The sequence below is a fragment of the Diabrotica virgifera genome, chromosome 3 (genome assembly GCF_917563875.1).
Source record: "Diabrotica virgifera virgifera chromosome 3, PGI_DIABVI_V3a".
In the NCBI taxonomy this organism is placed as follows: domain Eukaryota; kingdom Metazoa; phylum Arthropoda; class Insecta; order Coleoptera; family Chrysomelidae; genus Diabrotica; species Diabrotica virgifera.
This window is the reverse complement of record NC_065445.1, coordinates 23,757,721-23,782,782: the sequence shown is the minus strand read 5'-3', so window position 1 is coordinate 23,782,782 and position 25,062 is coordinate 23,757,721. Positions and strand designations below refer to the sequence as shown.

General features: G+C 33.2%; 1 protein-coding gene across 3 annotated transcripts in view; it reads left to right on the top strand.

Annotated features, from left to right (window-relative positions):
• The window catches only part of LOC114349517 (ets DNA-binding protein pokkuri), an 80,743-nt gene extending 57,426 nt beyond the window's left edge, over positions 1-23,317 (top strand). For 2 of the 3 annotated variants that reach the window (XM_028299920.2, XM_050646382.1), the window contains exons 2-4: positions 9,645-10,553; positions 13,581-13,830; positions 16,892-23,317. In XM_028299920.2, the coding sequence (XP_028155721.2) occupies positions 9,653-10,553; positions 13,581-13,830; positions 16,892-17,216 (1,476 nt within the window). In that variant the 5' untranslated portion in view covers positions 9,645-9,652 and the 3' untranslated portion in view covers positions 17,217-23,317. Of the gene's footprint in view, positions 1-1,292; positions 1,416-9,644; positions 10,554-13,580; positions 13,831-16,891 lie in introns of those variants that run through there. The other variant, XM_028299919.2, reaches the window with a different exon arrangement.
• Positions 23,318-25,062: the final 1,745 nt, after the last annotated feature.

Here is a 25,062-nt window from a genome sequence, read left to right as displayed (position 1 = left end):
ATTAATCAGTACAATATTTATTTATTTTTACATTTCATAAAATGATAAATGGTTGGTAATAATTGATAATGACTTCCTTGGGCTTGGCGTCCCTCACATAGGTAATGTCTTTATGTCTGGCTCAATGTTGGTTAATAGCAACCTCAAATCCCCTCTTTCTATTATGTCGAGCCTATTTCTTTCTATCTTTTTCAATATACATACAGAACTAAAACCTTTCTCCGCTTTCTCGCTTTACGTAAGTCACAATCAATAACTTCATGAAATTTGCGAAATAACCTTTCCAGATTTTCCTTGACGCAAATTTGCAATTTAAAAAAAAATCATAGCACGTGGCTTACATTAGTCAAAATAAACAATATTATCTTATCACCAACACTTCCATTTCCTTAAGAACATCACGCAAAACCAACCACTGGAGGTGCAGAAAAGCAATTAAAAATATTTTTAACGAAAATAATTCTACACAAAAATAATAATTAATCCCGAAGTTTTTGTTTTTTATTTAGGCTGGGCTTAAACATTCAATATGTTACAATGTATTCAAAAACAAATAGATCTAATTTTGGATTATTATCAACAAAATTTAAATACCGTGTATTTTAAAAAGTATGTTAGTGTGGCGACGAATTGCAACGGTCTCGTTTCTTTAAAAAGAGCAAGACGGAGTCACATTGAGAGCAGAGCTCAGAAAAAGCAGCTTGCAACAGTCAATCAGTCTACAAGTGTAAGAAACTTATTTTTCTATTTTTATTACTTAATATTACTTATTTATCCGTGGCTTTACGCAGCTTATTCTGTTTGCTGTTTATCGTATCCCAATCACCATTTTCTTCGTCTTTTCAGCTATATCCTTTTCTCGTTCATTTTTCTCATATGCCCATACTAGAGTAATTTTCGTTTTCTATTTCGTCATTTAGTGTTTCCTTTACGTTCATTAGTTCTCTAATTCGTTCATTTTTAACTTTGTCCAATAGTATTAATCTGCGGCGTCTTCTTCAAAATATCATCGCAGAATCTATCAATTAAAATCTTATCTTATTTAGACTCACAGTAGCACAGGTGCCTCGGCTTATTTTCCCAAAATAATGAAACCAATGTCCTCGTTTGCGAATTAAGCAATGAAGGACGTGTATGCTCCTTATCACTTTTATGAGTTCAATTTTAAAATATCCATGATAAAATACTCACTTTGCAGTAATACTTTAAATTACTTTTTTTTGCACACTTCCACATGTTATCACCTATTGATATTTCATCTAAGGAAGATAATTTAATACCACTTTACATAATATGTGATATTATTACTCGTAGTGACGTTAAAGTGAACTAATCTGGCGTTTTAATGGTTCAACAAGAATTTTGAATAAACCTTCCTATCATGGATTTATTTTCGCTTATGTTTGGTTGGAATGGTATGTATTTTTCTTATTTACACAAAACCTTAACGTAGCTTACTTTGCAATCAGTTTTATAAATTTAAGATCTTGTGACCCCTCCTCCCCTATCTTTTCTCCTTCGTATGTTTGTAGTGGCGTCATGTATTTTGTTTGACTATTTCTGTCCCATTATGTCTCTCCTGTGCATGTTGTTTTGCTTGAGAGAATAAGTAAACAGCCATGTCCTTTATTCGGTCCGACCAACGTGCCGGAGATCTTCCTCTAGATCTTTTGCCCGCTGCGTTGCCTCAACTAGCATTCATTCCGTCCCTTCCCTTTTTCTAGTTATGTATAGGTCCCAAAATATTTTAACATATTTTGGTTGGAAGTTGTGGTGAGTCCCGTTTTTATGTCAAGTTTTTCTAGTATTGAATTATTTGTGCGATGTGCGGGCCTTGTGATCTTGTGACTCATATTGAAAATATGTATACTGTACCATTCAACACACGTACCGATCTTCTTCTCTTTATGTACCATGACCTTTCAGAATGTTGGTTAAATACCATCATAGTTATATTAATTTTATTCTGCCATGCTAAATAGCATGCTTGTATCAACACCATACCCCATACCACCATAACACGAAGTTCTTCTGAACTGCGTTTGCCTATCTCAGTAGTCTTGCTGAGACGTTCTAATATTGTGGAGTTTCAAATCTTCTCCACCCAAGAAACTTTTAAAATTCTTCTATATAGCACCACATTTCGAAAGCCTCAAGGCGATTTTATTCACAGTCCAGGACTCGACACCGTAAAGTAAGACCGAGAAGACGTAGCAGCGAAGTAGGCGGATCCTCAATGCCAATTTAAGGTCTCTGTTACATAATACTAGTCCAGGTTGGACCTGTCTTGAGATGGACGTTGAGAGCAGACTCTAATTTTTTTGCAGAAATTGCTTGGAATTAACCCATATAACCGAGTTATCCTCCCACTCAAAAAGGTCCGGAACATTGTTTAAATAATCAAAATGTCAAAAAATGAAGGAAAAATTCGATTTTTTCATCGTTTTTTGATTATAACTTTAAAATAATTCACTTGATTCACCGAGAAAAGTTGCACTAAAATAAAAGTTTCGTAATTAAATTTCCTACAATATAAGATTGGTAATTGCGAAAAAAACATAAAAAACAAGTATTCGCATTTTACGTTTTTCAACCATTTCTGCTACACTTAGGACCTTCATATTTCACATAGAAAAACTTTATGACATGATAAAACAATACTGTAAATTAAGTTACGATCGGTTCAATAGATTTTGCAAAATAAATTTTGCAATCCAGCTTTGGCAAAAAAAATTTTCAAAATGTTGCAGGACTGAAAATAAAGCAGATAGCAAGTTAAATTTTTTTACAAAGAATACTGTACCTTTCATTTGCAATTTGCAAAATTAAAATAGGTTAACTACCACGGTGTCAGGAATTTTTTTAAATAAACATTAATTTTTGGTGCTACGCGCAGGACAGCGGTGTTCGATTCACACAAGTTGATTTCCACCAAAATTTCTTCCAATCTTTATCTAATATATTATTTTCTTACTCTATGTTTTGTTGTATGTTCATATTTTAATTCCACAAAAATCTAACTAATATGAACAAAGAAAATTTTTGCTAAAAAAGTGTTATTTCAAAGGACAGAGTATGTGTTTTTTATTTTGCAATAAACAAATTTATTTATTTATTTCGAAATGTAGGTACTAAAAAATTAAAATTTATCAATCATTATCGAAGGCCATGGGAATGCCCAATCAGAGCGAACGTATCCGCTGTCCTGCGCGTAGCACCAAAAATTAATGTTTATTTAAAAAAAGTCCTGACGCCCGTGGTAGTTAACCAATTTTAATTTTTCAAATTGCAAATGAAAGGTACAGTATTCTTTTATATGTAAAATAAAATTCAACTTGCTGTTTGCTTTATTTTCAGTACAGCAACATTTTGAAAAAATGATTTTTTTTTGCGAAAGCTGGATTGCAAAATCTATTAAACCGATCTTGTTGTTTCTTTCCTTCGTTTCCTTCGTGGACTGTAGTTTTAGGTCTGCTAATGTATTTTCATATATTTTCAATATACAAATTGAATATGAATAGATAAAATGATGTTCCGTTAAACACACAACTGATATCAAAAATGGGTACTAGTACTCACGTTTTTTGTTGTGTTATTCGTTTATGTGCCTGGGGGGCCCCAGCCAACTCTGCACTCTTAACTGCACCAACTCAGCAACTTTTACGCTATTTTATATCACGCCGATGATTGAATTTTTGAAAAGTTTGTTATAAGCGGACGGTGCGATGTCAGTTCTTCGCCATTTTTCGAATGTCTCCTTTTAGCATATGCGCAAATAACAGTTCTTCGGTACATTACGTAGAACTGTCAGCTGTGTGTTTTTGAAGTTTAAATTTAAATTTTTACCGGCAAAGTGGTTTGCCCTAACAACTTATTTGACTTATGATTCATACATGGTGCTATTAGTAGCATCTTTGGCAATTATTTTAATAATTACACCGAAGAGATGAAACTATTAGATTCCAGTTCAGTGCCTCTACACAGGTGCTCCGAAGAGGCTACGGTCAAGCCGAAATACGTATATGTAAGCACATAGTAGAGGCCCCGTCCTCTAATCAAATCTGAATTATCTTTACTTTCATTATGAATTTCAAAGAAGAAAATGAATGTACTATGTAATAAACATTCTTTACTTCTCGTTATGACGCCAGCCGCATAAAAAAATTAAACTTGACATAATAAAATTTCTAAATGCGTATGCTCAAAATAAAGTAAACATGGTTCAAATCGTGAAAATTTGTATTATTTTTTATTGCATCTTATCGATATTTTTGTAATAATCGTTGTTACCGTGTCAAAAATCATATCAGTAAAATTGATTTTAACTTCCTTTGAATTTATTAGCTTTTGAGAATTAACCCGTGAAATATTGCTTGATCGAATTTTGAATGGTTTTATTTTTACCTTACTGCTTCTCTTATTTATTGGGTGAGATAGCCAAGCTGCATTGAAATCTACAATCTACTGGTATTTTTAACATTGTTATACAAAACTTGAAACAGCAAAAATGTTAAAAGCCCTTCTCCTTAACTATTGAAATCTACAATCTACTGATACCTTGAACTTTTTTATGCAAAACTTGCCAAATTCAGTCTTTCTCTTGGTTTTTTACCATATGTGTATCACTTCTTCTCCTCCAGCTCATTCTGTTTCTTTCTTGCTCCCGGTTTCCATTCCAGGTGCTGTTTTGAAATTATATTTCTGTCCACGGCCTTTTTGTACGTGTCCACATTACTCCAACTATTTGTTTCTGATGAAGATTAATGTGAAATTACAAATTATATAAATAAGGGGTTTAATCTGTGATACATATTGGCCACTATATATAAAAAAACCAGACAATAGAAACTGTTTAGATACATAAAATAATAAAATAAAATGATATTAATATGAATAATATAAAATAACAACCATGCTTTGACTGAAAAGATCTGAGGGTGGATGTTTTGTATCCTATGGCACATCAAATTCTGATTATTAGGTATATGTCTTTCTGCATATGGCATTCCAACATGCTGTTGAAATTAAATAAATATGACGGCTGGGAGGCAAACGTAAATGTTTTTCTGCTAGTTGTTAATATGTTTCAGATCATTTTAGTTACGTTTCTTTATAATTTTGTTTTATACAAGGATTAATTTAACATTTTCTTAATATATCTCATTCCTGTTTTGTTTTGAAGTGTAGAATGCGGAGTAATAAGATTGGTTACCATCAGTGCTACATTTATAAAACTGAACTAAATGAGTTATCATCTGAGAGACGAAAACTATGGTTAAACGCTATAAAACGTCCTATGAAAATGCTAAATAAATAACTATGTCCATGTCAGTTACGCTTAGAAAACCGTCTCCACTGTAGGTTAACTGCATCCACTGCTTGAGGGAAAATGGATCTATATTATTTATTTTGCCAATCTTTTGCTTGTACCTAGTAGCAAAATTCTGTATTGTCTACCAACAACTTCCGAAAATATTCACTCATGTTTATTTATTCACTCACGCTTAAAACTGAAGTTGTTCAAGTACTTCTACAACTAAAAACTGCGGTACAAATATAGACAAATACAATGTTTGTCTCCCAGCGGTGTCATAACCGTCAAAGTCTTGGCCCTATTATTTCTATGTGCTTCATGCGATTGTGTGTGTCTGGTGTCTGAGTCTTCGTATTGTGTTTGTGTATTGTGTGTTGCATAATATGTGTTGTGTATGATTAAAAACGTGTATCTCACATTTTCTTATCCACTATTGTTGGTATGATAGAGATAGGCGTAATTGCAGCGAGATTATTCATTATTAAGGGCCGGTTGTGGAACGCTAATCAAAAATGGAATCAACTGATCATTATCAAATATTTAATTACTGTCACCAACTGTCAATGTCAACTTTGTTTGGGTTGCTGAAAACATAATTAATTACAATTATGAGATTTATTAATCAATTATGTTAATAATTGTTATGTTAATTAATAATTATTAATTAATTAATCAATCAATTATGTTAATTATTATAATGATAATTAACATAATTGATTACAATCAACTGATTGACGTACGAATGAGGGATGTTGTTATTTGATGGTTGTTAAGGGGACTTAATTATAATCAACTTCTTGATTAGTGTTCGAACAACCGGCCCTTAGTTTATTAAAATGCAACCACACATGGTTTTTGGATCATGTTCTCAATTATATTACATGCGTGCCAATAATATGGTATATTCTTCCTGTGTGGGTGTATTCTTGTGGAGTTGTGTGCGAGATATATTGAATCGGAAAAATCGAAGAAGAATCGAATCGAATAATCGAAAAAAAATATCGATTCAATTTGAAGATATGTCGATATATCTAGGGCCGGTTGTTCGAACGCTAATCAAAAATGATCATTATCAAATATGTATTTAATTACTGTCACCAATTGTCAATATGTATCAACTTTGTTTGGGTTGCTGAAAACATAATTATGGATTACAATTATGAAATTAGTTAATCAATTATGTTAATAATTGTTATGTTAATTGATTAACTAATCTCATAATTATAATCAATTATGTTTTCAGCAACCCAATCAAAGTTGACATTGACAGTTGGTGACAGTAATTAAATATTTGATAGTGATCACTGTTGATTAGCGTTCGAACAACCGGCCCTTAATGTATCGAGTCATCCTTGATGGTTGCCATCCCTATATATGTACCTAACAGGTAATAAAAATACCATTTACATTTTCCTGTCAGTCACAGTCTAAATCAAATTTAAACAACGCTCGTTCTGACTAATGTACTGTGATTACAGCATTAATTTGAAATACATCACCTGGTATAAAGGTTCCGCATACATGTAAGACAATAGCCGAACCACAGCTGGCGAAACATGTATTTAAAATAAGTATGACATGAAGAAATCGTTTGCGAAGCGAGTAGGAAGTGAAGCAATGATGCAGTGCGAATTATAGAAAAAAAATACGATAATCACCGGCTTGGCGTTTATGTAGGTTTGACGCTCACGGAAGTGTGTTATTTCAAGGTGAAGTAAGTGTTTTAGACTCGTTTGCATATAGTTTTTTCCGGTAACAACGAGAATGAATTATGTTCCTGGAAGTGGAAATGTTGTTTGAACTCTGATGGACCAACGCGATGTGAATACGAAAACGTATCGTAAATGAGTATCGGCTTTGAAAAATAGAATGTCGCTCATCCGGAAGAAAAGCAACTCTAAAAAAGCATAAATCGAGTTATCTTGTTAAATTGACTCCAAATATCCTTACCAGGAAAAATGTCACATAGATGTTTACTTCCAAATTCGAAAGATAACGATAGTGTCAGTATTCCTTTGGCGGTAAAATGCTTTTATTCCGCAACAATGACACTTTTCAGTGTTATGCTCTAACAGTTGACGTGAATTTATCGTTATCACAAAAACCTTTATATTTCGAGAAGTGTCCTAGGTATTTTTCGTTAATTTAAAAAAAGTGACCAGTATTTTAAAAGAAAAGTGACATAACTCAAAATTTTGATATTTTCCGGTTAAATCAGATATCATAGTTTTTTGGTTTTGCCTCTTACACAATTAAAAACATTCACTTATCCATGTTCTTTGTTTTTAATTTATAAATTTTAGCAATTACCGTTTAAAACTTACAGTTATATTAAGATCTAAAAAATCTATTTTTGTCTCCCCTGAAAAAAAGTTGTTTTTTGAGTTGGGACACTTTTCTTCTGGATGAGCGACATGTGCTGAAAATTCTATATCATGATAATATAATTATAATATCAATATCAGACGATTTTGAGTCACTGTATACTTGTCAAAAATATCCAAACATATTTTTCACGGTATTTGATTGTAAACATTTCACAAAAATTTCAAGAGACCTTGATAACAGAAGCTATTTTCAAACAAGATTTATTTAAAAAATTCTTATTTTTCTTGAATACTTGGTCTACCATAACCAGATTGATTTTAAAAAGTGCTCCTTTCTTAGCTACCTCTCATATTGGTTTCCCTCCTCAGTTATTTTTAGTTCATCAAACCACAAAGAGATCCGTTGTCTCCATTCTTGTTTAACATGGGCTTAGAATATGTCATGCGAAAAATTTATCCAAAAATCAAACCAGACATAGCTGCTCGGCGAGCAAAGATTGTGCTCGTCTTTGCCGATGACGTAGATGCAGTGACAGAACCAAATAAGAAGTTAGGGATAATTTTTCGAGTTTTGAAGAAGCTGGATTAAATATCGGTCTAAAAATAAATGAACACAAAACAAAATAAATGGTACTCTTAAAACAAGAACGACGGCGAATAAGGCAAAATATTACCATAAACGATCATATTATATAACTTCGAAGTGTTTAAAGAATTTAAATATCTAGGAGCAGGAGCATTTAAATAGATCGAGAAGTTGAAACGCGAATAATGGCAGGAAACAGATCTTTCTTTGCAGTGCAACATCTAATGAAGTCAAAACTTCTTTCACGAGGTGAAAAATCCAGATATATAAGACCATAATACGACGAGCAGTCGCGTATGGAAGCGAAACGTGGACACTAACAAAAAGAGAAGTAAATAAATTGCTGGTGTGGGAACGTATGACAATCGTCTTATAAACAATGTGTTTTGGGAAAGGCCAGATGATAGAAGGTCTGTAGGAAGGCCTAGAAAAAGCTGGAAAGATGCAGTCAGAGAAGATCTAGAAAAAATGGCAGTGAGAGAATGGAAAATAGTGGTACAGGACCGACAAACATGGAAGGCAGTAGTAAACACGGCAAATACTCACGAAGAGTTCGAACGCCATTGATGATGGTGATGATACCACGTTGTTTGAGGTTTTGTTTTTACCTCGATCTAAAGTCCTTTAGATGTACTCATTTGAGATTAAAACGTTTAGATAGGATAATGTTTTGTTGTATTGGAATCAATATGCCCTTGTTAGAACAGAGACTGGTGATACAGAAATAATAAATATTCAAAGAGAAATTAGACAGGGCTGCGTTTTATACCCTCTGTTGTTATATTTAACTTATATTCAGTGAAAATTTTTACGAATGCCTTTCGTGGCATGGCGCACATGAGGGTATAAAAGTAAATGGAAAAATTATCAACAATATCCGATACGACGATGACACGGTACAAATAGCTGACAACGAGCAAGATGTAAAAACTCTGCAGGACAGAATCATACTGGAAGGAGAAAGCTATGATGTCAAGGTCAACGAAAAGAAAACAAAAACAATTATGGTGGATTATTCTGAACAAGGCTTTGGCTCAATACGAGTGTCACTGATAATGCTGATCATGACTCTATTTTTATAACGCGGTGTTCTTTTCTATATAATAATAACATGTTAGATGAGGTGGTTCTCGTATATGTCTATATCGGCAGATTTATTTTATGTTCATTGTTTTTTCATACTTTTAAAAAGCAACCATAATTAAATTTATTTTAGCAACCAAAATTATTATCTTTCCTGTACGTATTATCTAATCTATAGTAGTGACGTAAAACATAAAAGTAAACATCCTAATAATGGTTTTCAAGTGATTTATATAGAATTATAATAACTTACCGGAACACTAATCTTGAGAAATCATAAAATAATTTTTCAAGCATAAAGAATCAAGTATTGATATCCTGTTTTTTATTTCAGAACAAACAATGAAGCTAGTACCTGGACACCTTCCCCCCATTCCAACAAGTACGACGATGGAGCGTCTCCCACTACCCTTGCCTTTCAACGCAGATCTTCTATGGAGATATCCACTGGGCTTCCCATCTATCACACACCAAAACCCCCCTTCTTCCCCCTTGTTGGACTACAAAAGTCAGTTACCATCGTCTTTACCATCAGATCCGAGAGTGTGGAACAGAGATGACGTCACCACTTTCCTGCAGTGGGCCGAGAGAGAATTCGACATCCAACCTATAGATCACGATATGTTCCAAATGAATGGTAAAGCTATGTGTCTTCTAACAAGGACCGACCTATCAGAAAGAGCACCTGGATCCGGCGATGTCCTACACAACGTACTACAAATATTAGTTAGAGAAGCCAACAATCTTCAAAGGATCCTTCCCAGCAGTCCAGTAACACCTACGTCCAGACACCCTTATCCCTTATCTCCACATTCACATCCTCCAACGCCCAACTGGAACATTTTATCACAGAACAACGAATCAATGCACTCATCTCACGCAGCTTTGGCTGCCCATCTCATGGCACAAAGCAACTCAGTAACTCTTAGTCCAGCTCCTTCAGTAGATAGTCAGGCCAGTAGTCCTCAGCACGCGGATAACCAAGTATTCAGTCACTCAATATTTAATGTAAACGGGAGTAACGGAAGCGGTTCGAATCCTTCAGACTCCGACGAAGATGGTGTAGATAAAAAGGGTTACAGTGGTAGTGGTAGCCCGCCTAATACACCTAACGCTTATTCTTTCATGACGCAGATGCCATATTTTCCTCCTAGGAGTCCAAAGGAACCTGTCTCCAGTCCGGCAGCCTTCAAGAACACTGGAAGGGAGTTTTTCCCTAATGATCCTTCTGAACCGAACACAAGTAAGTTATTTATTTCTTTAGATCAACGATACAAAATGCCTACATATATTCTTCTTCTTCTTAGTCGTTAACATGATGTAGGTGATATCATGAAGCTATTAGCTGATTTTTCAAATATTCCTCTATTTCTCTCTATCTTCTACATTACTAGCACAGATCTACCTCCACTTCTCTTACCTTCTAGCTTTCCCTGGATGGTAAGTTTTTCAAGACCATTTCTTCGAAAGACGTGTCCAAAATAACCCATTATTTGTTCTGATATTTGTGTTCTTAGTATGTTCTTTATGTTTGACTGGTTGAGTATAGATTCGTTTTTTCTTCGGGTCACCCATGGTATTGTCAGTATTCGTCTCCAGCATTATATCTCAAATATATCTATAATCTTCTTATATTTCTCCATACGGGTTCGGCATTCCGATGCATAAGTGAAATCTGGAAAAACTAGTATTTTCCAAATTTTTGTTAATTTTGCTATAGGTAGAGCTTTTTGCAATTGCTGACCGGCGCTTTATTTTTTCAGTACATTGCCCCCCTGTTAGATATTAAAGAGCCCAGATACACAAATTTATCTATTTTCGCTTTTGTCTCTGTTTATTTTATTTTAAGACCCATCGTTAAGCTAACTTGTTCAATCCGTTGTAGCAGATGAATCAGTTTAACCTCGGAACTAGCGAGGATAGTTGTACCATCAGGATATCTCTAGTTGCAAATATTGCTCATTCAGAAATCAGGCTTCAGTAGCTTTCTCCATTAACCATTCACCTATAGGTTGAATAGAATTGGGCTTAGTATGCAGCCTTGCCTCATATCTTTAGTGAACCTAAAACTTTCGGTTAGTTCCCCAGTTAGTCTAACTCTGGCATAATTGTTGTTGCATAGTCTTTTAGTTAGCAGTATCATATGATTTGGGACTCACATTTCAGACAAAACCTGCCACATTCTACTCCAGTTGACTAGGTCGAAAGCTATACTATAATCTAGGAAACACAGATATGTTCGATGTTCAGTTCTTTGAATTTTTCTATAATCTGTCGTACATTTATAATTTGTTCCCTAGTACCACGTACGGGGACGAAACCTGCTTGTTTCTCCGCAATTTCAGGAAATAAAAAGGCCTTTATCCTCTGTACAGTTTTGTCCAATCTTGAGGCCATTTAGCTGTCTCCCACACTTTTTGATAAATTTGATTAGTCCAGTCAGGTTAGACGAATAACAGGAATAACCTTGCATTAGGGCCCCAAATTTTAGTTTTCTAATCTTTAGGGGGGTCAATAGTAGTGTAAATTTAAAATCTAGACTGAATTGCGCCGTTGCGTTAGCCGTCATCTTGATATTAAACGAGAAACGTTTTTGCTCACTATCTCCGCCATTTTCAACTTTTCAACAAAAAGTATATCAACCAAAATTGGTGAAAATGTGATTTTCTATCATTTCTATTCTTACAATTTTTTCGTGCCGTCGATATTTTCCGAGTTATGGCTAAAAATAGTGACAGTTAGAGCATTATTGAATTATCTCGTTTATTATTAGTTTTACGACAAAAATGTCTTTATACAAAAATAGAGAGAATTAAATTCTACACAATTTTAATGTCTTTCATTTTTTTGCTAAAGTTAATATTTAAGGTAGTATGTATGCGATAATGGCGCGAGCGTAAGACCAGATTGATTTTGTAGCAATTGTTTTTGTTCAATATCTACGCCATTTTCAACTAAAATTGTTCCAAATATGATTTCCTACAATTTCTTTTTAACAATTTTTTTCATGCAGTTGATATTTTCCGAGTTAAGTGGGAAAATAGTAAAAAGTGGTGGGGGAACATAATTACTGAATTGAATATTGTTTATGAGCTGCCCCAAATTTTATAATTCTGTCCTTTAGGAGAGATCAATAGTAGTGTAAATTTAAAATCTCGACTGAATTCCGCCGTTGCATTAGCCGCCATATTGATTTTAATGGAGAACCGTTGTTGCTTAATATCTCCGCCATTTTCAACTTTTCGACAAAAATGATAGGAACTAAAATTGTTGGAGACGCAATTTCCTACAATTTATTTTTCACAATTTTTTTTTTGCGATCAATAATAGTGGAAGCGGAGGGGAAGCATAATTATTGAATTGTCTTATTTATTATTACCTTAACGTCATAATTATACGTAAAAACAAAAATAAAGAGAACTATATTTTATACAATTTTTGAAACTTCCAATGAAACACCAACCAAACTAAGTACATAAAAGACATAAATAATAACTTATATGCATTAAGTTCACTTAGTTTTATTTACTGGCGGATCAACATATTTTAATATTTCAACATTTTTTTTTAAATTTTGGAACCTGTTGGGGGGAATTTTCCCATCCCCCCTCGTAGACACGCCACTGGTTCTCACGAAAAATTGTAGTAAATCGTAATTGCAACAATTTTAGTCCTATCACTTTTTGTTGAAATGTTGAAAATGGCGGAGATATTGAGCAAAAGCTCTTCATTTTTGTATAGGTTCAAATTTTTTGTAAAACTAATAATAAACGAGATAATTCAATAAATCAATAATTATGCTTTAACTGTCACTATTTTTTCCTCATAACTCGGAAAATATCGACCGCACGAAAAAAATTATAATGAACAAAACTATATAAAATCGCATTTTCAATAATTTCAGTTTCTACACTTTTTGTCGAAAAGTTTAAAATGGGGGAGATATTGAACAAAAACGGTTCTCGTTTAAAATCAAGATGGCAGCTAACGCAACGGTCAAATTCATTCGAGATTTTAAATTTATACTACTATTGACCCCCCCCCCCTAAAGATTAGAAAAATAAAATTTGGGGCAGCTCGTAATGCAAGGTCAAATGCTATCCCGACTGGGCTAGATGTATTGTATTCACTTAAACGTGATCTAGGGCCCAAATTATTTCAATAGGTATGTTATCTGTTATTATCCTAACCTAACTCACATATATTATCACAAATCAATAATTTTTTACCATTTGAGTCACACAATCCTAACATTGTCATTATTTTTCAGATGGAAGGCTTCTCTGGGATTTCCTCCAACAACTCTTAAACGATCCAGCTCAAAGATACACCAGTTATATCTCGTGGAAGAACCGGGAAACGGGAGTATTTAAAATCGTGGATCCTTCGGGACTTGCGAAATTGTGGGGAATCCAGAAGAACCACCTTTCAATGAACTACGACAAGATGTCGAGAGCTTTAAGATATTATTATAGAGTCAATATTTTAAGGAAAGTCCAGGGAGAAAGGCATTGTTACCAGTAAGTATTTCTAGTTCTATTTTTTATTAGTGTGTTATCATCAGCGTCTTCATTTTCTTTACCTTCATTTATAAATTCCTGTCTGTCTTTATCAAAAGGCCAATATAAAGATAGAAGAACAAGAGTCCGAGAATATTGATATAAAGAGAGGAGTAAGACAGGGCTGTGTTCTGTCACCAATACTGTTTAACATGATGTACAGTGAAGCCATATTTCAGGAAGCGATAGCGGAACTAAGTGATAGAATCTCTATAAACGGAAGAATAGTAAATAACATAAGGTTCTCTGATGACACCGTTATAATGGCACACACCCTGGGGAGTCGCTACAAGAATTGGTAAATAGAATTAACGATTATTGCATTAGAAATGGACTAAAAATAAACAAGATAAAACTAAATTTATGGTTGTCTCAAAAACACAACATGGAAATTAAAGGTTAATGATAGAGCAAACCCAAATAGAAAACGACCAAAAAAAATGAACAATGCAAAGAAATTAAAGTCCTAATTGAAACTGCAAGGCGAACATTTATAAAAATTAAGACCATGCTTACAAACAAAGACCTTCAGTTGCCTCTCAGATTGAGGGCTATTAAGATGCTACATATTTTCTATATTACTATACGGAATGGAAGCTTGGACATTGAAGAGACAACACATAAGAAAAATAGAAGCGTTCGAAATGTGGTGTTACAGAAGAATATTGAAAATGCAGTGGGTGCAAAGGATTACCAAGGTGAAAGTGCTACGACGTTTAAATAAGAAGTTAGAAATTATGAACAGTATAAAAACAAGAAAACTGGAATATTTGGGTCACATAAGGAGGAGAAAAATATGAGTTAAAAATGTAAAGACTGAAATAGTTTTGTACACACTTATGACAACAGGTAAAAGGGGGAGAAGTGTACTTTTGAAGTGAGTAAAATTAATAATTCTTAGCTGAGCGCTTTCGGCTTATAAAGCCAATTTCGGAACTATGCTACAATAAAAGATCTCTAATGAATAATTGATCTTAGAATTCAAAGTTTAACTTACGTCAAAAAGGTCAAAATACCACTATGAAGAGAGATGGGTTCCATTTATGATATGAAATACTTCTGTTTCTTATGTAGTTTTTATTGGTAGGAAAAAACCTTGTCTGTCTGTTTAAAAAAATTTCAATTTGCTGTTGGTTATTTTTGTATCCAGAAAAGTTAAACATCAAGAACGAGCACAAAGGACTTTCACACGAAAATTACATTATATGAGTTGCTGAGAATTATTATGCAAGGAAGGATCCAAGGAAGAAGAAGCATAGGAAGAAGACGCATCCCCTGGCTGAGGAACCTTAGAGAATGGTTTAACTGTAGTTCATTACAACTGTTCAGAGCAGCAGCCAACAAAGTGACCATACCATAGCCATTATGATACCCAACCTCTGATAGGAGATGGAACTTTAAAAGAAGAAGTCATGTCTTTTAAAGACAAGGTTGACGTATGTATAGTAGAGGTATCATAAGTGGCGTCAGTAATACTGTGTTGCTAAATGAACGGTTTAAATATGTGGTACCAGCCAAGTGGGGTTGTTCAAGAAGGGCACCGAACGTTTTAAGGCCTTTATTTTGAAAATGAATAATTTGAAACTCTTCATTAAAAGAATAATTATTAGACTTAGGCAAATATGCAAATAAAAAGGTATGAAATATGCGCTTAAATATGCAGTATTTTACCCAAAAATATGCACGTTTATCTAGAAAATATGCATGTAATTAAAAAGAATATTTACAGTATTTTTTTATTTACAAACATATTTACAATATCTCCACATGATGTATTAATTAACATGTATATATTTTACTAAGCTAATTAATTAAATATTTAAGTATTTAAGTATGTTTACAAATAAATAATTGATATTATTTCGAATTGTGGTAACAATAAATAATTATCAAATCCTGTTCAAAATTTTCTAACAAATACTTATGGCTTCTATCTGATTACATAGAAAAACTTCTTTCGATACTAACTGATGTAATTGGGCATTGTTCAAATTTACGATAATAGTTGGTTCTAAATTAAGTGCTTCGAAAAATGTCCTAGCTAGTACTTGAACCACTTGAGAAAGAATCTGGTAATAACCACTGTTTTTTTCCATGGTTGCTTTAAATTTTTGAAAAATTTCCCATCCAATATGTATTACTTTTAACGTTTTGAAACAATGATTCAAATTATTTTATTTAAAATGTACTGTCTAATAATGATAATTATTTGGAGGATTCTAATTGAGTAATAGTTTTCTGAACAAAACTATAGTTTGATTTTATGAATGACACCACGACACTGAACTGTCTATTTGCGGCATTTTCAAAGCACTATAATTATTCACAATTACGAAGACTGTTCACGGCTTATTTTACAACAAAAGCGAAATGGGCCGTCAAAATAAGCATTTTTACCTAGAGATATAAACTGGCTGATTTTGGATCCTTTGTAACCAAAACGTGACAAAACTGTGTACATATAATAAGCCACTCTTTTATTAGTTACTACATTCAGGTACCCAAAATTTGAATATGTACCAAGAATTATAAAACAAAATTAAATATTGAGATTTCCAAGCTACTTGTTACAGTAATATAAAAAATATATGTATAGTTACAACCAAAATTTAAAATTATATGCACTTTATGCACACTTATATAAAAATATGGAAAATTGCAAATTTTTGCATTTTTTATGCATTATAAATATGCAAAATATGCAATTTGCATATTTGCCTAGTCTAATGATTATGATCTAGAAGGTGAAGTGTGTACATAGAATCTGCCTTTCTATTGTTGAAAGCCCTTTTCTGCTATACGTTTGTCAAAGGTTTTTGGCTCTTATTTTTCTTGATATATTTGCTTAACCCATTCGCGGACACGACTGCATATGCAGACACTTGCAAAGGGAAATTACTATCTGCATATGAAGACGTGTCCACCAATGTGTTAAGTTGTTGTCAGTTCTAAAAGCTGGTGTTATTCTGTAGGTTTTATTGTAGAACTAATTCGCTATAGCACGCTATTTTCTTTGTTGCAGATTTCTTAGGAACCCAACCGAACTGAAAAACATCAAAAACATATCCCTGCTTAGACAGCAAATGTCTCCAACGAACGCTCCAGCCAAACCACCTCAAGCCACACAAATCCCGCAACTAACGACCACGAAAGACTTCTCTGCATCGATAATCAAATCAGAGCCCGTGGACATCTCCGAACAGGAGCTACCCCAATCGAGACCTGTGGAATACGACGAGAAACCGACGGATCTCAGTATGGACGGTCCCACAGACCTCAGTAGTAATACGAGACATATCAATATAGTGTGTTCGCCAGACCCTCCCCTCTCGGGGCCTCACCACTAGCGACTAACTTAATTTTTAATAGAACTGTGCATTACGTAGCTAAATATCTGGTGCCAATAACAAAAGACTTACAATAATTATGTGCAAATACTGTTTAAGTTATGTTAAACAGATGGCGTAACGAGTCTCAAAGTGGAAAATGTGGCCTTTATTAATTGCATTTTTGAGTACATTGCTTATACAGTGTGCACGTAAAGTATGGAACGAAAAAGATATCTGTGACACCCCGTATGATGCAGTAATACAATGTTGGTTATGTATATTAGGTAGGCCAGCAATTTAAAATTATATATTTTCGACGTTGCCAAATTTACAATTCCGAGATATACGGATAATATGAGCATTTTTAAATGGGACTACCCGAATATTTTACAATATTTTAAACTTTTGTGGGTAGAGTAAATAAAACCTTTTGGTTGTTCGGTCGGCTTTTAGAGTTTCGGGGAGTATAAAATCTAGAATTTCTAATCCGAGCGGTGTTTTTGGAGGGCTGAAACTGTGAGAAAATAAGAAATATGTTAAGATCGAAATTATAGATTTGTTTTCCACCGTCCAATGCGGATGATCTTTTGACCAGAAAAAATAACATTTTAAATCACTAGTCACTAGTCCATCTAATATACATACCCAACATTTTGTTACTATATCATACAGGATGTAACAGTCATCTTTATGTTTTCGTAATTTACGCGCGCACTATAGATATATGTAGATTGCGGGACTTGTGATTGTTTGTTTTTTAGCTCATTTTTTCCTGGCCTAATTGTTCGGAATTATTCTTAGTTTTATTTTCTTTGCGACGGAACAAACTAACAGAATAGGTAGTTTTATTTTTTCCCCATCCCTCACTAATAAAATCTCTTTCTCCGAGTATTCATAACATGCTTTAGCACAGGCTTTCTCAGATCTTAGGGTTTAGTTAGTGTCTCATCCTATGACGAAGCCACGATGTAGTGAAGCATGTTGTGACTATACAAAAAAAAACAGATTTCCATGAGGAAAAACTGTCCTCAATTCTTTATCTTATAAACTGTAATCTTCTACTTCGTTGAAATCGGTATTTTAACAAGTAATGTGGATAAAACATATCTTAGAACGACATACCCTAATTTTTTAGCAAATTGTTGAATATAATTTGCAAATTTAGTGATAATAGTAGAATAAACAATTATTTTTCTTTTATTTAAGTTATTTATATCTTTAAGGGGGAGTCTGTCCTATCAGATTCCTTCTTCTATACGTACTTTTGAATTTTGGCGCCTTTTCAGACGCAACCTAACCTAACTTAACCTCAAAATGCAATTGTTTAGGGCTAAATAGATCAACTTTGAACTTCTTACCTCATCTTTGGAACTCTACTCTGTAAATAGATCTTAGCTTAAGTTTGTAGAGCAGTGCAATTCGTATTGTTTGGAGGATCTCTTACACCTCAGCGGAGATTTCGCAACGAGGATCAGCAAGCTGATCCGTTGGTTAAGAGTCCTCGTGTTAATTACAGCGACATATGTGCCAAAAGTATAATTTATTTTCTTTGGACACAAGAAATTTTACTTTGTTGATAGATGGATATTTTTATTAATCGAAAACTTATGTTTTACGCTGAGAAATATGTCTACATTTTTTTTTATTTTATTACAATTATTTTGGTGACTGAGTAGAATTGAATACTATCTTATAACCAGGCAATGTTTCTAATACGTATTTCGTTACATAATCAAATGCCATGTGACAATTTGAATAATCTTTGAACAAACTCACTAATTTTATTGTTAACCTTTTTACCTTTGAATGTGCAATATTTAGACAAAGATTTGTGTTAACGACAATGTATTTTATGTTTTATCTTTCCTTTTGTTAATATGTAATTATCTACAGTGTGATAAATATTGTATTTATTAATCTATGACTTAATTGATGACTATTCTAAATGTAACCGCTTTTGTGATTCATTATTCAGGATTGCTAAATGGACTACATACTAACATGTTATATAAGAATGTAGTGTTTAAAATATTTCTGAACATACTTTCTACCTACAATCATTCAAATCGAATGTCTCAGAATTCTAAGAAATGATTTAAAGCACAGAAAAAAGGATAAATAGGATAAGCTAAAACAATGGCATGCAATTTTTTTTGTTGAAGTAAAAATCATTTTTTTAATTTCTAGTTCAGTAATTTGTCGATCATATTAAGACATCTATTAAAAAAATACTACACTGAGATTATATTTCAGTTTAAATAGATATTAAATAATGTAAACTAGAATGTAAAAAAATATGTTCATACCAGGTCTTCAAATTGTTTAAAAGTTACTTCTGCTTCCCTGAATTTGTCCATACATTATTATTTAAACCAATTTAAAGCCTTCGTCTCTCATGACATGTCTCATATATTATAGTTGTCTATATTTAATAGTATTCAGCAGTTTCTTCTTTTCCTATTCGTCCCACTACCCTTTATATTTGTCACACTACCCTTACAGATTGTTCCCAGTATTTTACAGATTGTTCCCAGTATTTTTCTGTGGATTTCTTCTGTATCTTCTAGCTGTTTTGCTAAGTTTCATAGTAGTTTTAGGTCTGGACTTAATGGTCCACGTCCAGTCAAATAGTTTTGATGGGTGGACCGAGTCCTGTTAGATTCATCGTTTATCCTTCTGTTATTTTCTGTAGCATTTATTGTGAATATGTTTTAAATAAGTTGAGAACAATACATAATCCAACCTAACGCTCCTTCCATTCTCTATTTCTTTTAAAAAGTAGTTTTCTTTCTTTCTTCGTACATTTTAGATAATTATTTTCTGTTTCCTGTTTTTGGCTTCAAACCATTATATTCCTCAAAACTTCAAGAACCGATGAACAAAGGAATAAAATTTATTTTCACCTTCAATTTGATAAGAAATAACTAAACTAGTGTAAACTATACAAATTTAACATTAACGTTGCAATAAAATCTGTTGGTATGAAATTCATTTGTTTGGAAATGTTGATATCTCCATCCAACCATGTAACTTTTGTAGTCCATTTTGTTTTTTTCTTAGAGTTTAAGTCTACCAGTGCCTCAGTCACCAGAAAAGGGCAGCTTTAATTTTTCCATTCTAGGAAATATAAAGTGATAATTGTTGACAATATTTTCGGAATTTAAAAATCGTACAAATTTAAGGTATATGACTGGAATGTCTCAAATTGTTATCACTGATTTTGTATGGTAGTTTGTGGACGGGTTTTTATAGAAGTGTTCACTGTTATGTACAACACAAAGCATATGTTTAAAAAAATCAAAAATATAGTGGTTAAATTTCGGATTCTGGTTGTTGAGATTGATTCATGTTACATAATGTATGTAGTGTCTTACGCTCCATAACGAAAACTTTATTTTTTGAACAATAATTAACGCTACAGCTATTTTTAACCTAACATAACCTAAAAACTGTATGTATTACTATAGTTTAAAGGTTTATTCTTAATTCTTAGTCGGTTTTTTTTTGTTAACGACCTATTGGCGTTTGTATTCCAATTTTGTAGCATTGTTTGAGATTTTATTAGTTATTCTAGTTCATTTTTACCCCTTACAGTAACTTTTAGTCCATTGTTCTAGTGTTTCTACGTTTTGATTCATAACAGAGCCTCAGTTGTCTCATTCGGAGTTATATTGACTTACGAATAACATATTTAGCCAAAGTGTGGCTTCCTCAGAAATTACCACTCAGAAGACATCTTTATTCTTTTTCTTATGAGCACCTTTCAGTGCGTCACAGTTTTTCGATTTCTTTTCTAACGCATTAAATTGTATGTGACAGAAAAAAAAACGCACGTCGGTGATTACATTTCGTCGGTAACATTTATAACATTTATTCTAGTTATCAATAGATGGCGCTATAATCGAAAAAAAAATATTTACGAATTATATAATATATCTACGAATATAATCTGTACAATTTATAAGGCTATACAAATCAAAGAAATAGCTATTTGTATAACAAGGGAGGAAAGTGCTACTTTTCCTCCCGAGGAAATCATTCAAGGGAGGAAAAGGCACTTTACTACTCCCATGTTATACATATGGTTTTTCCACCTTCCTCAAATAACAAGTCATTTTTTTATTTTTACTTTATTTATGTAACTAACCAACAAAATGTATTAAAACTAAAACTAACAAGTAGGTACAATATAACTGTCAACTGTCAAATATAAGTCAAATTATTAATGTAAACATTGTTAAATCAAAATATCAATTTACTATTTTTTACCATTCTGCAAAATACAGGGTGTTTTATAAATAACCGTTAAAATGTATAGATACTTACGTAATAGAAAATAGATATTGTACAGGACGTCAATAAGTTATATTTCATGAATGAAATACCATGACGTCACTTTTACTTTTCCTCCCTAGGGAGGAAAAGTACAACTTTGCTCCCTACAATCAGGTCCGGAAAAGTATACTTTCGGTAGAGGTCGGTGGAAAATACTATTTTATAAATGCAATAAACACAATTGATTTGTTTTTGTGCCAAATTGCAAATAAAATGTGACAACTGTCAGATTTAACTAAAATGTCATGTTAGAATAAATGTTATAAATGTATATTATCACGGACTTACCTTTTTTCTATCATTTGTGACGCACTGAAAAATCCTAATGAAAACAAGCATAACCTAGTTTACCTTAATTTCTATCGACACTCACTTCATCTTTCCTCGTTAGAGGAAATGCATGTTGGTATATATTATGGCAGGGGGCCCCAAGGGGGATTTTGCGAGTTACTCGAGAGCGTCAGAAAATCACATGGGAAGAAATCTTGTACCCTGTAAATGTACCCCTACCATATAAAATATGGACTCTTCAATGCAGGGGCGTGCGTTGGGGGCAGCCCGTAAAAAAATATTAGAAAAACTCGAAAACGTCAGATAAGAAAAGTTCAGTTAAGTACAAGAGGAACAGTGTAAAGGAAAAAAGCGAATATTTCGCGAAATGAACATCAGATCAAAAAATTGAATAATACGTGTTCAATATTTTTCAAAAATCTGTCGAATGACACCCCTGACCCCCACGTAGGTGGGGTGGGGGATTAAAAGTCTTAAATGGGAACGCCCATTTTTTATTTGCAGATTTGCATTCCTTATGTAAAAATAAGGAATTTTTATTCGAGACATTTTTTCTAATTATGGGTAGATGTCGCCATAATCGGAAACAACGATTTTTGGAAATGGAAAATTAAATTAAAAATTGGAAATCATTACTAAAATGGAAAATACAACTTGACTCTTTTTGGTTTTATAACCTAATCTTCGCAATCCAGCAGGTCCCCATGACGCTTTAGTAACTGCAAATTTAGCATCCAAGGCTCCTCTACTATTATTTTAATAGGTATAATTGCCAACCAATCGGCGTGTTTTAATTCAGTTCAGTCTTCTTACGAGCCTCTCTGATGACGGGTAGACCTAGAAACAGGTGTCCGAGGAGTTATCATAATTTTATGATGGGAACGACGATCCCACAACAAATTAATGTGAAAGTACCCACAGAAAAAATGTTTATGAACCATGAATCAATCTCAAAGAAATATCTAACCTAAAAAAATATATGATAACGAACATGCCACGTCCACGAACTGGCTTGGGGCTTTAAAATGTGTAAAAATAAAACCACATTCCAATAATTGTGGCTATTGCCTTAGTTTTAACTTTTATAAATGTAAAACAAATAAAGTAGCTGAATTTTCCAGCTCCACTTCTGTGATCTCTAAAAGAAAAAAATTGACTCAAATTGTGTGATCATAATAGGTATATATATTTATATACTTGCATATTATATATACATTTGAAAATTATACGTACAGGGTGGAAAATATATATTAAAAATCATTGTAAAACTATTTTCTATACCTAGAGTTGTGTTGACAAATTTTAAAGTATCCATTTTGGATTTGTCTAAATTTGTAAGGAGGTTTTGAAACAAACACTTCTAGAGTACTCTTTTTTGTTATACTACCTTGTATATTTGTATATATTTTACAATTACAAATGAAGATATATAGTTTACTTTCGATTTCTAATTGTTAATGATTTTGAAAAATAAAATTGATACTCTTAAAAAATATTTAGTTTTATTTGCCAAACACTTTTAATACGAACTACCGAAAACATTATATCAATGTGATAAAGGCCTTTTGCCGAAAGAGCAAAATGAAGTTAAACAGATCTATAACAGTAAAATTACTACGATTATCTACAATCTACAACATCGTCTGACGAAACAAGATTAGTAATTAGGTACAAACTTATTGAAACTATCATGAAAAGACAACCACAAGCTCAGAAAACCAAAAAAGAACATATCAGAGAGAGAGAGAGAGACAAGCTCTGAATTTTGACATGCCCGGGAAGAGAATAGTCGGGTGACTGCTTAATACATGGATGAGAGGTGCAGGAGAGGACACTAGTTGAGAAGTTAAAAGAAGCATGGCAGCCCTATGCTCCACGAGGTGAGACAGGAAGGACAAAACAGTTTAGATTTCGAGGTGGTATAATCTCTTTTCGGTCTTCAGGTACTAAGGCTTTGGTGAGCAAAGGATTCTCTTTTGTCTATTTCGAAAAGCCTTTGATGATGTGCGTGTGCAATGTCAGCGATTTATAGTCAATAGCCTAACCTAAGAGATATTGGCCTCAAGAGAGAAATAAAAATTGGTGCACAAATATCTCGTAAAATTAAGCGTCAGGCAGTGCTGCATGTTGTTCACCATCATCATCATCTGGATCTACAACTCTTATGTGAGTCTTGGCCGCGTTTACTATTTCCCTCCATTGTTGTCGGTCCTGAGCAGCTATTTCCCATTTTGCGTAGATCACTGACTACTGCGTCCTTCCATCTCTTTCTTTTGCGACCAACTGACCTTTTGCCATCGGGCCTTTCCCAGAATGTGGCGTTCAGAAGTCTTTCGTCACTCGATCTTAGCACGTGGCCCGCCCATCTTATTCGGTTTGCTTTAATGTAGCGTACTATGTTTCCATCTACTATCTGGAGTTCATCATTGTGTCTTCTTCTCCATTCTCCTGTTGTCTCTTCTCTGCAAGGCCTATAGATAGTCCGCAGTATCTTTCTTTCAAGTACCAGTAATTTTGTCGTATTCTGCATGTTGTTACCTAATGTTATTTAATACTCAACAGAAGTTAATAGTTTCCATGTATCCAATATGAGATATACCACAGACTTATTAACTATAGTTAATTATAGTTAATAATTCTGTGGATATACTAATGATGTTATTGATATATTATTTATTAGTCTCCTGATACATATGCAACCAACCATATGTTCAATTTCAAATTTTCACATTTAACATATTATTACTCCATTAAAATAATGTAATCACTGTCGGACTCCAGTCTACAAAAGAGAAATAGGACGAAAAAGGAAATAGATAATGATGGATGTTTGTGGAGAGCTAGCTGATCTACAACATATGCTGTTAGAATGTCCTTTACATTTTATTGAAATATCAAATTTCTATACCAATCTAGTTCAAGTTAATGTACAATTTCCTTTTAATCTTATATACCTTTTACAATCAAACAATCTAGATGTTTATAAAATTTTATACAACCATGTTAATTGTTTAAAATCTGTCTCGAGCTATTCTAAATAGATGCTCTGCTTTTTTTATGTATGTCCTCTCCTTGAGATTGTACAACCAAGAGGCCTGTTTTTAACCAATTCCTCTGCGTCCTTCGATTTTATCCATCATAATAAGTTGAAGAATATTGTATCAGTCTCCTCTTACTACATGTTATTTTGCATCGTCAACAGATGCTACTTTAAATTTGGTATCCATCATACAAAAAG